General features: G+C 43.2%; 1 protein-coding gene across 2 annotated transcripts in view; it reads right to left on the bottom strand.

Annotated features, from left to right (window-relative positions):
• The window catches only part of LOC115472910 (collagen alpha-1(V) chain-like), a 256,126-nt gene that overhangs the window by 137,453 nt on the left and 106,422 nt on the right, over positions 1–12,251 (bottom strand). For both annotated transcript variants that reach the window (XM_030207418.1, XM_030207419.1), the window contains exons 17-19: positions 9,269–9,322; positions 8,881–8,934; positions 7,025–7,132 (exon numbers count right to left, since the gene is read on the bottom strand). In XM_030207418.1, coding sequence (XP_030063278.1) covers positions 7,025–7,132; positions 8,881–8,934; positions 9,269–9,322 — 216 coding nt within the window. The remainder of the gene's footprint in view (positions 1–7,024; positions 7,133–8,880; positions 8,935–9,268; positions 9,323–12,251) is intronic.

Genomic DNA, 12,251 nt, shown 5'->3' with positions numbered 1-12,251 from the left:
GATGGATGCATGGAGGAGAGGGCAGGGGAGAATGGAGAGTTGCTGGACATGGATGGATGGAGGGGCGGGCAGGGGAGAGAGGAGAGTTGCTGGGCATGTATGGATGAATGGAGGGGAGATAAGACAGGAAGGAGATGCACATGGATGGAGTGGCGGGGAGGGAAGAGAGGAGAAATGCTGGACATGGAGGGGAGGGCAGGGGGAGAGAAGAGAAATCGCTGGACATGGAGGGGAGAGCAAGGGACAGGGGAGAGAGGAAATTTGCTGGATATGGATGGATGCATGGAGGAGAGGGCAGGGGAGAATGGAGAGTTGCTGGGCATTTATGGATGAATGGAGGGGAGAGAAGACAGGAAGGAGATGCACATGGATGGAGTGGAGGGGAGGGAAGAGAGGAGAAATGCTGGACATGGATGGAGTGGAGGGCAGGGAAGAGAGGAGAAATGTTGGACAAGGATGGAGGGAAGGAAAGACAAAGGAAGGAGATGCACACGGATGGAGGAGAAGGGAGAGAGGAGAAATGCTAGACAAGGATGGAGGGAAGGAAAGTCAAAGGAAGGAGATGCACACGGATGGAGGAGAAATGCTGGACATGGATGGAGGGAAGGGAAGACACAGGAAGTAGACGCACATGGATGGAGGGGAGGGAAGTGAGGAGAAATGCTGGATATGGATGGAGGAGAAACTGGTGAATTTAAGAGCTGGATCGGAACACTGAGTGCAGATGCTGAAACTGGAGGAAGGATAAGGACAGGACTACAGATGGTAGACAGGACGCATAAGGACACAGGAGGATGGTGGACATGGTGAGTGAAAAAATATCAAATGGAAAGAAGACACTGCATAAAACAGAAGACACTGGGACCAAAGCGAATAGAAAAACTAAATGCTCAGACAACAAAGGTAGAAAAAAGTATTTTATTCAGAATTTATTAATTGGAATATGTCAGCTTTTGGAAATGTGCATCTGTGATATTTTGAATGTAAGTTTCAATTTCTCTAGTACTGCTGCATACCGAGTCTGACTTCTTGAGATAACTTTCCAGTTCAGTATTTTGCCTTCATATTTTTTGATTTCTAGTTCTTTGTGTTTTTCATGTGTGATCAAGGTGCAGTATTCTGCTAGCATGTAGTATTTGCAGCCCTTTTTGTTTCTTTTCACAAGGTAGTGTATTGGTGTTTTAGAGCCCGGTGTAATTACAGTGCTGCCTTTCCATGCATAAGGTTGTAGCTCGTCCTGTCCTTGGAATTAGTGCGGTTATGGTTTGGTAAGGTTATGAGTGTGTTTTTGCACAAGTTTGTGTATAGCGTTTTGCAGTGGAGAGATTGTGTGTTGGCCTTACTGAGGTGGCACCAAAACATCAGAAAGTTTTACCTGGATAAATCAAACTGCAGGAAATTCCTACTGGTTTAACTCAGGTAAGTGGCTTTGAATATCAACTTATAAATACCTAGTGTCCACAACATGAACTCTAGCCCAGGACTGCCACCATAGGAGCTGGCTCTGTGGGAGCCTGAGCACCCCCAATATTGAGAAAATTCCTTGTATGTGTACAGGGAGGGGTTATTTCCATTGGGCTTAGCCCTTGCTAATCATTTTGAAAAGTTGACTCCTATGACTGTCACTACTATTACAAGACTAGGTACCTGGAGTAGGGGAGGGAATAAAAACATTGTGTGTGTTTGGAGGAGGGGGGGAGGAATCTTTAAATGGTTATGACCAGGGATGTAGCCAGACCTCGATGGGAAGGGAGGGGCCCAGACCCCAAGGTGGGGGGGGGGGCACATTTTGGCCTGTATCCCCGCTGCCGCCCTCCCACTGCCACTACTGCCTACCAACCCCCACCACCTAAAGCATTTGTCTGGCACCCTGTTTTCAGCGCCCTGTATGCTCATTTTAATGAAATTGAGTATGTGAGCATGGCGCTGAAAACAGGACAGGGTGCCAATCAGAGAAGTTGGGTAGTGGGCTCACAGCCATTCTAGGAGGCATTAAACACCAGTACTAGCCCTTTGTGCAAATAAACGAGTATGAACTGAAAAGATAGCAACAGCATGATACTGGAAACTTTTTGACACAACCAACATGTTATACAACACTTATACACTTAAAATTTAAGTAATTGAAGGGAGCCATTTTGATTCTTAGTGATACCATCGATGACATTTAAAGTTTAACAATAACATGAAAATAACTTTGATTTGAACTAAAAAAAAGAAATCCTAGATACTAAAATCAATCAAGACATACAATTCGGACTGAAGGAAGATGAGCTTGATGTCTTTTCTTAGCTTCTGCACATACACAAGCACTTCCCGGTCACATATATGCTCGAGATTCCCATCGTCAAAATGACAAAATGGCAACAGTACCCCAGAAAACCAACACGGCCAAAAAGTACAACTGATCCCGGCTGTCCCTCATTCTCCCTTCCTTTCTGTCACGGTTGTGGCCGTGCCCTTATGTTCAGACCTACTGTTTCTCTGTATCTAGCTCTGTGACCTCTCCAATCTGCCCTTTTCCCTATTGTTGTTCTTCCTGTAAGCCAAGCCTCGCTTTGGTCTCCCTGCTTCTGCTTCATTTCCTGTTGTTGTTCTTCCTGTTAGCCAAGCCTTGCTTTGGTGTCCCTGAAGCCAAGCCTCGCTTTGGTCTCCCTGCTTCATTTCCTACTTGTGACATCATCAGCCTACTTCTTTATAAGGACCCAGGGAGCTTTCCTACGTTGCCGTTGCAAGAGGTCTCTTAATTTGCCTCTGTGTTACCTGTATAGGACATATCTCTGCTTGGCTTTGTTCCTGAGAGGCTTGTGCCTGGTTCTGTGTTTCTTTCAGTGTTGTGTTTCAATGCTTTGCTTGTGTGTGTTTGCTTTTGTACCTTGATCCTGAAAGCCTGGCTCTAGAGCCACACCCTGCCCTTCGTGTCTGCATCTACCCTTGGCTCCTGCTTTTAGTCTAGCCCTGCTTTTGACTTTTGCTGTAGTTAAGCTCTGTGTTTAGCCAAGCTCTGTTCCTGTTTCCCCTATTCTGTTTCCTGTGTGTGTAGTTCTTGTCTGTTAATTCTGAGAATCTGTAGAAGCCAGCATTGTCCCTAAATATCTCACTGCTATGCAGCTGGTCTGCTGCCTCTCAATCTGCCTGGCCTCTCCAGCTGTGGATGCTGGTAAGAAACTTGCTTCTTTCTTTCTTTCTTTCTTTGTCTTCCCATAGTCTGCTTAATCCTTTGTCTGCTATGTTTGCTTCCTGGCTCTTGAGCTCTGTTTCTGCTAAGTTCTGTTCCTGTTGTGTGTTTGAGCCAGATTCTGCTCCTGCTCTGTGTTTGAGCTAGTTCTGTCCCAGTTCCCTGCTAAGCCAAGTCCCTTTCAGACTCCTGTTCCAACCAAGCCAAGCCCGTTCCAGAATCCGGTTCCAGTCAAGCCAAGCCAAGCCTGCTCCAGAATCCAGTTCCAGTCAAGCCAAGCCCGTTCCAGAATCCTGTTCCAGCCAAGCCAAGCCTGTTCCAGTATCTTGTTCCAGTGAAGCCAAGCCCGTTCCATTATCCTGTTCCAGTCAAGCCAAGCCCGTTCCAGTATCCTGTTCCAGTCAAGCCAAGCCCATTCCACAGTCCTGTTCCAGCCAAGCCTGTTTGAGAATCCTGAATCCTGTTTGAGAATCCTGAATCCTGTTCCAGCCAAGTCTGTTCCTGAATCCTACTACTACTACTATAAATCATTTCTATAGTGCTACCAGTCGTACGCAGTGCTTCACAATCCTGTTTGAGAATCTTGTTCCAGCCAAGCCCGTTCCAGAATCCTGTTCCAGCCAAGCCTGTTCGAGAATCCTGAATCCTGTTCTAGCCAAGCCTATTCGAGAATCCAGAATCCTGTTCCTTCCTTGTTTATTGTCTTGCTTCTGTTATTCTTGTTGCCTAGCTCCTACCCTATCTTGCCTGTCTAGTTGTGCTTTGTCTTGTCTCTTTCAGTCTAGTCCTGTCTGGATCCAGTCCTTGCCTTGTCCTTGTCTTGCCCTTTTCTGGACCCAGTTTTAATCCAGTTCCGAGTCTTGCCTTGTCCTGTCTGGGTTCCAGTTCTGGCCCTTTGTCTTCTTTTCCTTGCCTCGTCTGGATCCGCTCTTTGTTTTGTCCATTGTGTTTAGTTACCTCTGTCCTGCCCTGTCTTGAGTCTGTTAGTCCATTGTGTTTAGTTACCTTGGTCCTGCCTGTGTTGAGTCTGTTAGTTTATCTTAGTCCAGTCTGTTCTGATTCCTGCCTGTGCCAGCCTAGGTGATTTGTCTGCCAAAGCTCCGGCTTTGGTCCAAGGGCTCACTATTCCAGACAGTTGTGACACTTTCCCAAAGCAGCAGATACAGCAACCAACCAACCAACCTCCCAGAGCTCCAGAAAAGAGCAGCAGGCAGCAAAGCCAGCATCTCTCCATGATGTGACACCCAGAGACACCTCAGCCACTGCGAACGCGAGAGAATCCCCCGAGGTACCATCAGTCCAGGCCAGCATGGAAAAAACAAGAAAAAAAATGTCTCCTACCCACCAAAGCCCGAGCCTTTCCCACACATCAGAGAAAAAGAGCCAGAAACAACATTTTATTCTTTTAAACCCCCTCCGTCAGTAGATCTCCCGCCCTCTCCCCTTTGAACAACAGATACTGGCGCCTCACACACATATCCATTTCACACCCGCTTATCCCGCCCTCCCCGCGCCTGAGACACCACTGCCACTGCTCCTCTTCCGCCATTATTATGATTATATTAAATATGAATATTTGTGATTTTACCCCATCAGGCGCATGCTCTCCCCTTCTCTGTCTCTCGTTTGTTATACAGTAATGCGCTCAGAAAACCCGCTTACTTCATTCAATCACAAGCTGCATAACTGTGGCTTTGTGAGCATGAGCACCTGCAGCTCCAATGAACGTGCTCAATAGAGCTAGGATGGGAGGGTGAAGGGTCAACAGAGACGCGCGCAAGCTGGAAGGGCCCAGATAATGGTTCACTGCGGCCAGGCAATGTAAGACGCAAGACAGATGCCTAATCTGGCAGGGGTTGGGGACCCCCGCCAGCCAAACCGGGGGCACCGGAGCCAGTTTGTGGGGGCCCAGGCCTCCGTGGCACCCTGTAGCTACGCCACTGGTTATGACTGAAGCCTCAAAATCCCTGAATCCAAGTACTGAGGAGTAGGAAACTTCAAGGCCAAAGCCCCTCTCCACAAAGAAAAACAAAATTCCCTACCTTTTCAGACTATTTTATGAAGAAGCATTAAGTCCTTTTAGCATTTATTATCCATTTCTATATTACTGTCTTGTTGGGGTGTGCTAATAAGGGCACCTGGGCAGCGTTGCTATATAAAGACTGGCAATACAGTGGGGGAAATAAGTATTTGATCCCTTGCTGATTTTGTAAGTTTGCCCACTGACAAAGACATGAGCAGCCCATAATTGAAGGGTAGGTTATTGGTAACAGTGAGAGATAGCACATCACAAATTAAATCCGGAAAATCACATTGTGGAAAGTATATGAATTTATTTGCATTCCGCAGAGGGAAATAAGTATTTGATCCCCCACCAACCAGTAAGAGATCTGGCCCCTACAGACCAGGTAGATGCTCCAAATCAACTCGTTACCTGCATGACAGACAGCTGTCGGCAATGGTCACCTGTATGAAAGACACCTGTCCACAGACTCAGTGAATCAGTCAGACTCTAACCTCTACAAAATGGCCAAGAGCAAGGAGCTGTCTAAGGATGTCAGGGACAAGATCATACACCTGCACAAGGCTGGAATGGGCTAGAAAACCATCAGTAAGACGCTGGGCGAGAAGGAGACAACTGTTGGTGCCATAGTAAGAAAATGGAAGAAGTACAAAATGACTGTCAATCGACAAAGATCTGGGGCTCCACGCAAAATCTCACCTCGTGGGGTATCCTTGATCATGAGGAAGGTTAGAAATCAGCCTACAACTACAAGGGGGGAACTTGTCAATGATCTCAAGGCAGCTGGGACCACTGTCACCACGAAAACCATTGGTAACACATTACGACATAACGGATTGCAATCCTGCAGTGCCCGCAAGGTCCCCCTGCTCCGGAAGGCACATGTGACGGCCCGTCTGAAGTTTGCCAGTGAACACCTGGATGATGCTGAGAGTGATTGGGAGAAGGTGCTGTGGTCAGATGAGACAAAAATTGAGCTCTTTGGCATGAACTTAACTCGCCGTGTTTGGAGGAAGAGAAATGCTGCCTATGACCCAAAGAACACCATCCCCACTGTCAAGCATGGAGGTGGAAATGTTATGTTTTGGGGGTGTTTCTCTGCTAAGGGCACAGGACTACTTCACCGCATCAATGGGAGAATGGATGGGGCCATGTACCGTACAATTCTGAGTGACAACCTCCTTCCCTCCGCCAGGGCCTTAAAAATGGGTCGTGGCTGGGTCTTCCAGCACGACAATGACCCAAAACATACAGCCAAGGCAACAAAGGAGTGGCTCAGGAAGAAGCACATTAGGGTCATGGAGTGGCCTAGCCAGTCACCAGACCTTAATCCCATTGAAAACTTATGGAGGGAGCTGAAGCTGCGAGTTGCCAAGCGACAGCCCAGAACTCTTAATGATTTAGAGATGATCTGCAAAGAGGAGTGGACCAAAATTCCTCCTGACATGTGTGCAAACCTCATCATCAACTACAGAAGACGTCTGACCGCTGTGCTTGCCAACAAGGGTTTTGCCACCAAGTATTAGGTCTTGTTTGCCAGAGGGATTAAATACTTATTTCCCTCTGCAGAATGCAAATAAATTCATATACTTTCCACAATGTGATTTTCCGGATTTAATTTGTGATGTGCTATCTCTCACTGTTACCAATAACCTACCCTTCAATTATGGGCTGCTCATGTCTTTGTCAGTGGGCAAACTTACAAAATCAGCAAGGGATCAAATACTTATTTCCCCCACTGTACATAAAAATGAATATAGTAACTTGAGTGCAACTAAGATAACATCTCCATTATTTGAAGAATCCTCTCTCTGAAGTCCTACCTCTTTCCCAGATTCCCCTGCCTCTCCTTCTGGTCCTTTTAGCCCTTCCTCTCCTATAAGCCCTGGAGCTCCTTTGGACCCAGAATACCCTTGTGTTCCAATTTCTCCCTAAGGAAAGAAAAAAAATGAATAACTGGTCACTGAATGGAATCATAGCACTGTTTTCATCATCGACAATGTTGTTTCTCTTTTGGAAGAGTCCCTTACAAAGAGTAACAAACAGTAAGGGCACCAAGGTGATCATTTTCTAATTAGATGTACAACTTAAAATGCATAAAAAACATCCATCTGCTATAAATGTTCAAACTTTTTCAAGGTCAGAGTTTGGACATTTCCCACTGCAGTCCATCCAAATAGCAAGGGGGTGTGTTGTGGGCATGTTCTGGGCAGGAATAGGGAGGGTCCAAAAGTAGGACCTACAACAGGGATTTTCGAATGGGAAGAAACGTCCATGTCTAAAAAGAAATGCATTTTTATCTAGACCTGTTTCAGTCACTTCCAGGTTTAAAAAAATTGCTCTAATTGAGCAGCTTATTTATTTTATTTATTTATTTTATTGCATTTGTATCCCACATTTTCCCACCTATTTGCGGGCTCAGTGTGGCTTACAATAAGATATGAATAGTAGAAATACATTTGTTACAACTAGGTTATAGATTACATTGAACAGGGTTGTGCGAGACATTCAAATATCATTGGGAATATAACAATGGGACATCAACTTAGAAACATTGGAAAGAGACAATGGGAAAAAACATTCATTGTTGGACACCAAGACATATGGTGTATATAGTTCCGTGAATAAATGTATGATTGACTGGATAACGGGATGAGGGATAAGAAGTGGATGCGCATTGTATTGGTGAACAGTGAGTGTGGTCTCTATGTGTTTTTGCTCTTTCCGTAAGTTTGTTCAAACAGGTGAGTCTTATCACTGGAGGGATTAAGGCATGACTCCTCCTACATCTCTCAGTGGTTGTTGTCCCCTTCCCTCTCCCTTGAAAGTGAAACTGGAAAGGAAAACCAGTCTCTATGTCAACTGCAGGTATTATAGCCATTCTGAACAAAGCAGTAAATGGGTCAAAGGAGTAACCAAGTTTACTGTGAACCAAGGGACCATGGTTCAAGTCCCAGTTCAAATCTTTTTTTTTTTTAATTATTATAATTCTGAGCCTTTCAGAAACAGAAAAATACCTACTGTACCTAAATATATGACATCTGGAAGCCTGAAGGCTATTGAAGTGGTGTATATTCAGGTACAATAGGTATTTTTTCAGGTCCTGGAGGGATCATATTTACAAAAAGAAGAGTTATAGTAGGATTTGAACCTGTGTCCCTTGGTTTACAGTCCACTTTACTAACCACTAGTTACTCCTCTGTGCTGCAAGGACATCTGTGTGGCCATATTTTTGAAAAACGTTGGATGTTTCTCTTTAGAAAATGGCTATTCATTTTGGATGCTTTCAGTGCAAAAACGTCCATCTCACAGCCATAGTCAAACAGGAAATCTAAACGTTTTTCGTGTTTGATTATGACCGTGAGATGTCCGTGTTTTTTTGGACATTATAAGCAGGACATGTTTTATTGGACTTTTTTTTGAAAATGCCCCTGCAAGTGTTCTGAATCCACAGTGCTGGCAGGTGTGAGACAACATTGCATTCTGTCACACCTGCGCCCCACCAACTCATTCTTTTACTTACAAATGAAACATTTCAGGTTCATCCCTTTCTACGGCACGGCATACATCTAGGACTGCTCTAGAGAGAAGTACTAGTTGCCATATAAGCCTTCTTCCAATTAGAACAAGATACAAGTTTAGAAGAGAGAGAAATCAAAAGGCCGTCTGAAACACAGACCTGTTCGCCTTTCTTTCCAATTTGGCCCTCTGCTCCAGACGGTCCAGGGGACCCCTAGAAAGTAAAAGGTAAGGAAAAGATAAATACTCAACTGTTCACATATATGCAGATGTAATGCATGGTTTCCAGGGAAGTGCTGAATCAGGGCCTTCACTGTGATTCTTTCACAGCCTAACATTTACAAAAATGCAATAAAAAGAATCTGTCAGAACTGCTATAAGTCTACAACTTCTGGGGAAGTCTGTAGGCAGTCAGTAAAGCATGTACTCTAAAAGAAAGCATCTCCTCCCAATCTCCTTACGTTACCTGCAGATATCTGCCGGATTTGTGCAATGCTTCAATGTTGTGATTTAAGTCAAAATAAAATTCAGCAATGCCAGAGGTTTACCTGTTCACCATCAAGGCCAAGGGTACCATCATCTCCTACAGCTCCCACTTCTCCCTTTAAAATAAAATTCAGCATTGGAAACATGACAAAGAAGAACTAGAAATTTACTCTGATTATACTGAAATTGAACTTGGGCTATAAAACACATACCTCATTCAGAGTACTCACATTCAACTGCTGGAAATCCCTACTTGTTTAATTGATTATGAAGTATATAAGATCTACTGTCCTCAGGAGAAAAAAAAAGCAAAAATAAGGACTTTTTTTAATTACATTATTTTCGGAGAGGTGATTTTAGGGACCCTTTTACTAAGCTGCGGTAAACGGGGCCCTGCACTAGCAGTGGCAGCCATTTTTGCCATACTCTGAGGCCCTTTTACCACAGCAGGTAAAAAGGCCCAAAAAAGAAATGGCCATGTCACTTACTGCCTCCCACTGTGGTGGCGGTAAGGGCTCCCGTGCAGTACACGGTGCTGCCTGATTATTGCTGGGTAACTGCTGCAGTAAAAAATAAGGACCTATTTTCCCTAGCGCCAGAAATGCTGCATGCTGGGGGCAGAACTATCGCCGGTGCCTGTGTTGGGCTGGTGGTAGTTCCGGATTGGGGTGTTACAAGCCCACGGTGGGCTTACTGCTGCTTAGTAAAAGGACTCCTTACTGAGCATGTTCTGGAGGCAGGGTGGTGTGACTGTAAAGTGCTTTTTTTTTTTTTTAATGATCCACTGGCTAGGGAACTTCTTAATCTCTGTGTGTCAGCAGTGGGAACAAGAAAAGGAAGAACTATTAATCTACTGCTGACAGTCATTTGTGAGAACTTTCAGGCTATAGTACAGTATAGTGTGAGAAAAAAACAACTGTGTCGAGGGATCAAGGTTCTATTTATGAGTTACGGATAGTAGGTAAAGTTATTCAGTTTTTCTTAAGGCATGCTTGCAATACAAAGAACCATGGCCAATCCTCATGATAGAGTGTGTATGCAGAAAGTAGTAACTTTGTTTTTGGGTATATTTTAAGAAAAAATGAAAATGTGAATAAATTATGCCTTATTTAACAAAGACAGACATGGTTTCTACTCTTCATTAAGACAATCACAATGTTACAAAGGCGAAACACTCCCACACCTATCCTTTTTTGTAAACCACAATCCCCCTAATCTAGTCTCTGTCATAGTCACTGGTTCTTTGTACAATGGTTTATTATTTATTTTGTATACATTTTTTAAATAGGTTTGCTTGTGTGTCTAAAGTATATATTATTTTAAAGAGTTTATTTGTATACTTTATATTAAGATACATATGTGATGTTTATTTCTCCTTATTTATATATGTAATATTTCTTTGTGAAATATTTTTTTAATAGTAATACTTATTTTGTAGACTCCTGAGGAAGGCGCTTTTTAGCGCCGAAACACAGCTGTGTCGAGTCGAGTTTTTCACTGTGTAACTTGGAATAAAGGTTTGATTTACAATACACGTCTTTCCCGGTTTCTTGGAGGAGCCATCCCTTCCTACTCCCTGCTGTGTGCGTTTCATTGCGTAGGATCCTAGCGTACCTCCACCTTCTTGGTGGCATTTTCCTCTCTTTGTAAGAATAACCATGACCTGGAAATCTGCCTACTCTTCCAGGTGCTATCAGCATTTTCTAAATCTTCAATAAATACACATCCCTAGATGCAGAAGTCCCATGCCCCACTGCCTTCAAGGACAGTCTCCACTTGCATTTCCATGAATATCCTCTCCTTAACATTAAGATGTTCATTTTGGCACTACAGCCCCCTCTCCACCCCCATCACTAGAAGGATGTTCTGTGCTTCAACTAATGGTAAAATAAATCACTGTTAGAGCCCAAAAATCTCTCTTTTTTAAAAATTTTACTACAGGGTGAGCTAACAAAAAGTAACCCCCGAGAGTTTTTCGAAGTTTTCTCAGCAACTGCTTTGAATTTCAATGAGAAATTTTATGTACTTATCCAGTCATCATATTTACGAATTACTATTAAACAATTAATTATATTAAGCTATGTTGATGATACTGACATTTTAGCGTTACTACCTAGCAATTTTTGTGCATTAAAAATGTTTGAGCTAAAATACAGTAAAATAATGTCCCTCAAACAATACAATTAACAATGTATCAGAATTTTACAGTCACTGTGAAGGCTCAAAGTGTCCACCCACAGCTTTAATTGAAAGAGAGAGGGGCTCAATATGATGGAAAGGATTCAAGAGAGAAGGTAAGGAAGGAGAAGATAGATGCTTATGAGGTCTATTAATCCCTGTGGCGGGCTGTCCCAGATCCTTGAGTTTGGCGATTGTTTGAGGCTTTGGGTGGAGCTTGTAATAGGCCTCCAACATTGCTCCTCAAACAAAAGTCTACTTCACTGTGATGTCAATAATAGTAAGCTGGTACCCTGTTTATTTTTCAAATGATGGTAGTTTTACAGTGCAAACATTCTTGAATGTGCAAAAATCGCTGTGTGGTCACGCTAAAAAGTCTGTAACTTCACTGTGTTTAAACATAATCTCATTCAACTCAGCACATAAACGTAGATAGTAGCAACAAACAGCAAAAACCTCTAGGGGGTTTCCCTGTATATACTATTTATTAAGCAGATCGTTGATAAACCAAAATATATTTTATTAATACGATAAAGATAAAATATGCATACAATATTCCGTATACATAAAATATTTTATGTATACGGAATATTGTATGCATATTTTATCTTTATCGTATTAATAAAATATATTTTGGTTTATCAACGATCTGCTTTGTACAGTTTCCACTTTGGAGTTTGCAGATCGTCTGCCCCTTTGCTTTCTTATACTATTTATTAACAAGGCAAATTGTTTTAACAAAATGGGTTACTGTGATGTAGAAAAAGGTGACTATTTTATAAAGGCAACATGGGCCCCTATGTGCCGTTATAAAATGTATTTAGTTATTTGAATTTATTAACCGTCTTTATGAAGAGATTCATCCAA

This window comes from Microcaecilia unicolor, chromosome 6 (assembly GCF_901765095.1).
Source record: "Microcaecilia unicolor chromosome 6, aMicUni1.1, whole genome shotgun sequence".
Taxonomy (NCBI): Eukaryota; Metazoa; Chordata; class Amphibia; order Gymnophiona; family Siphonopidae; genus Microcaecilia; species Microcaecilia unicolor.
The sequence above is the reverse complement of the archived record's forward strand: the minus strand, read 5'-3'. Positions and strand labels throughout refer to the sequence as shown.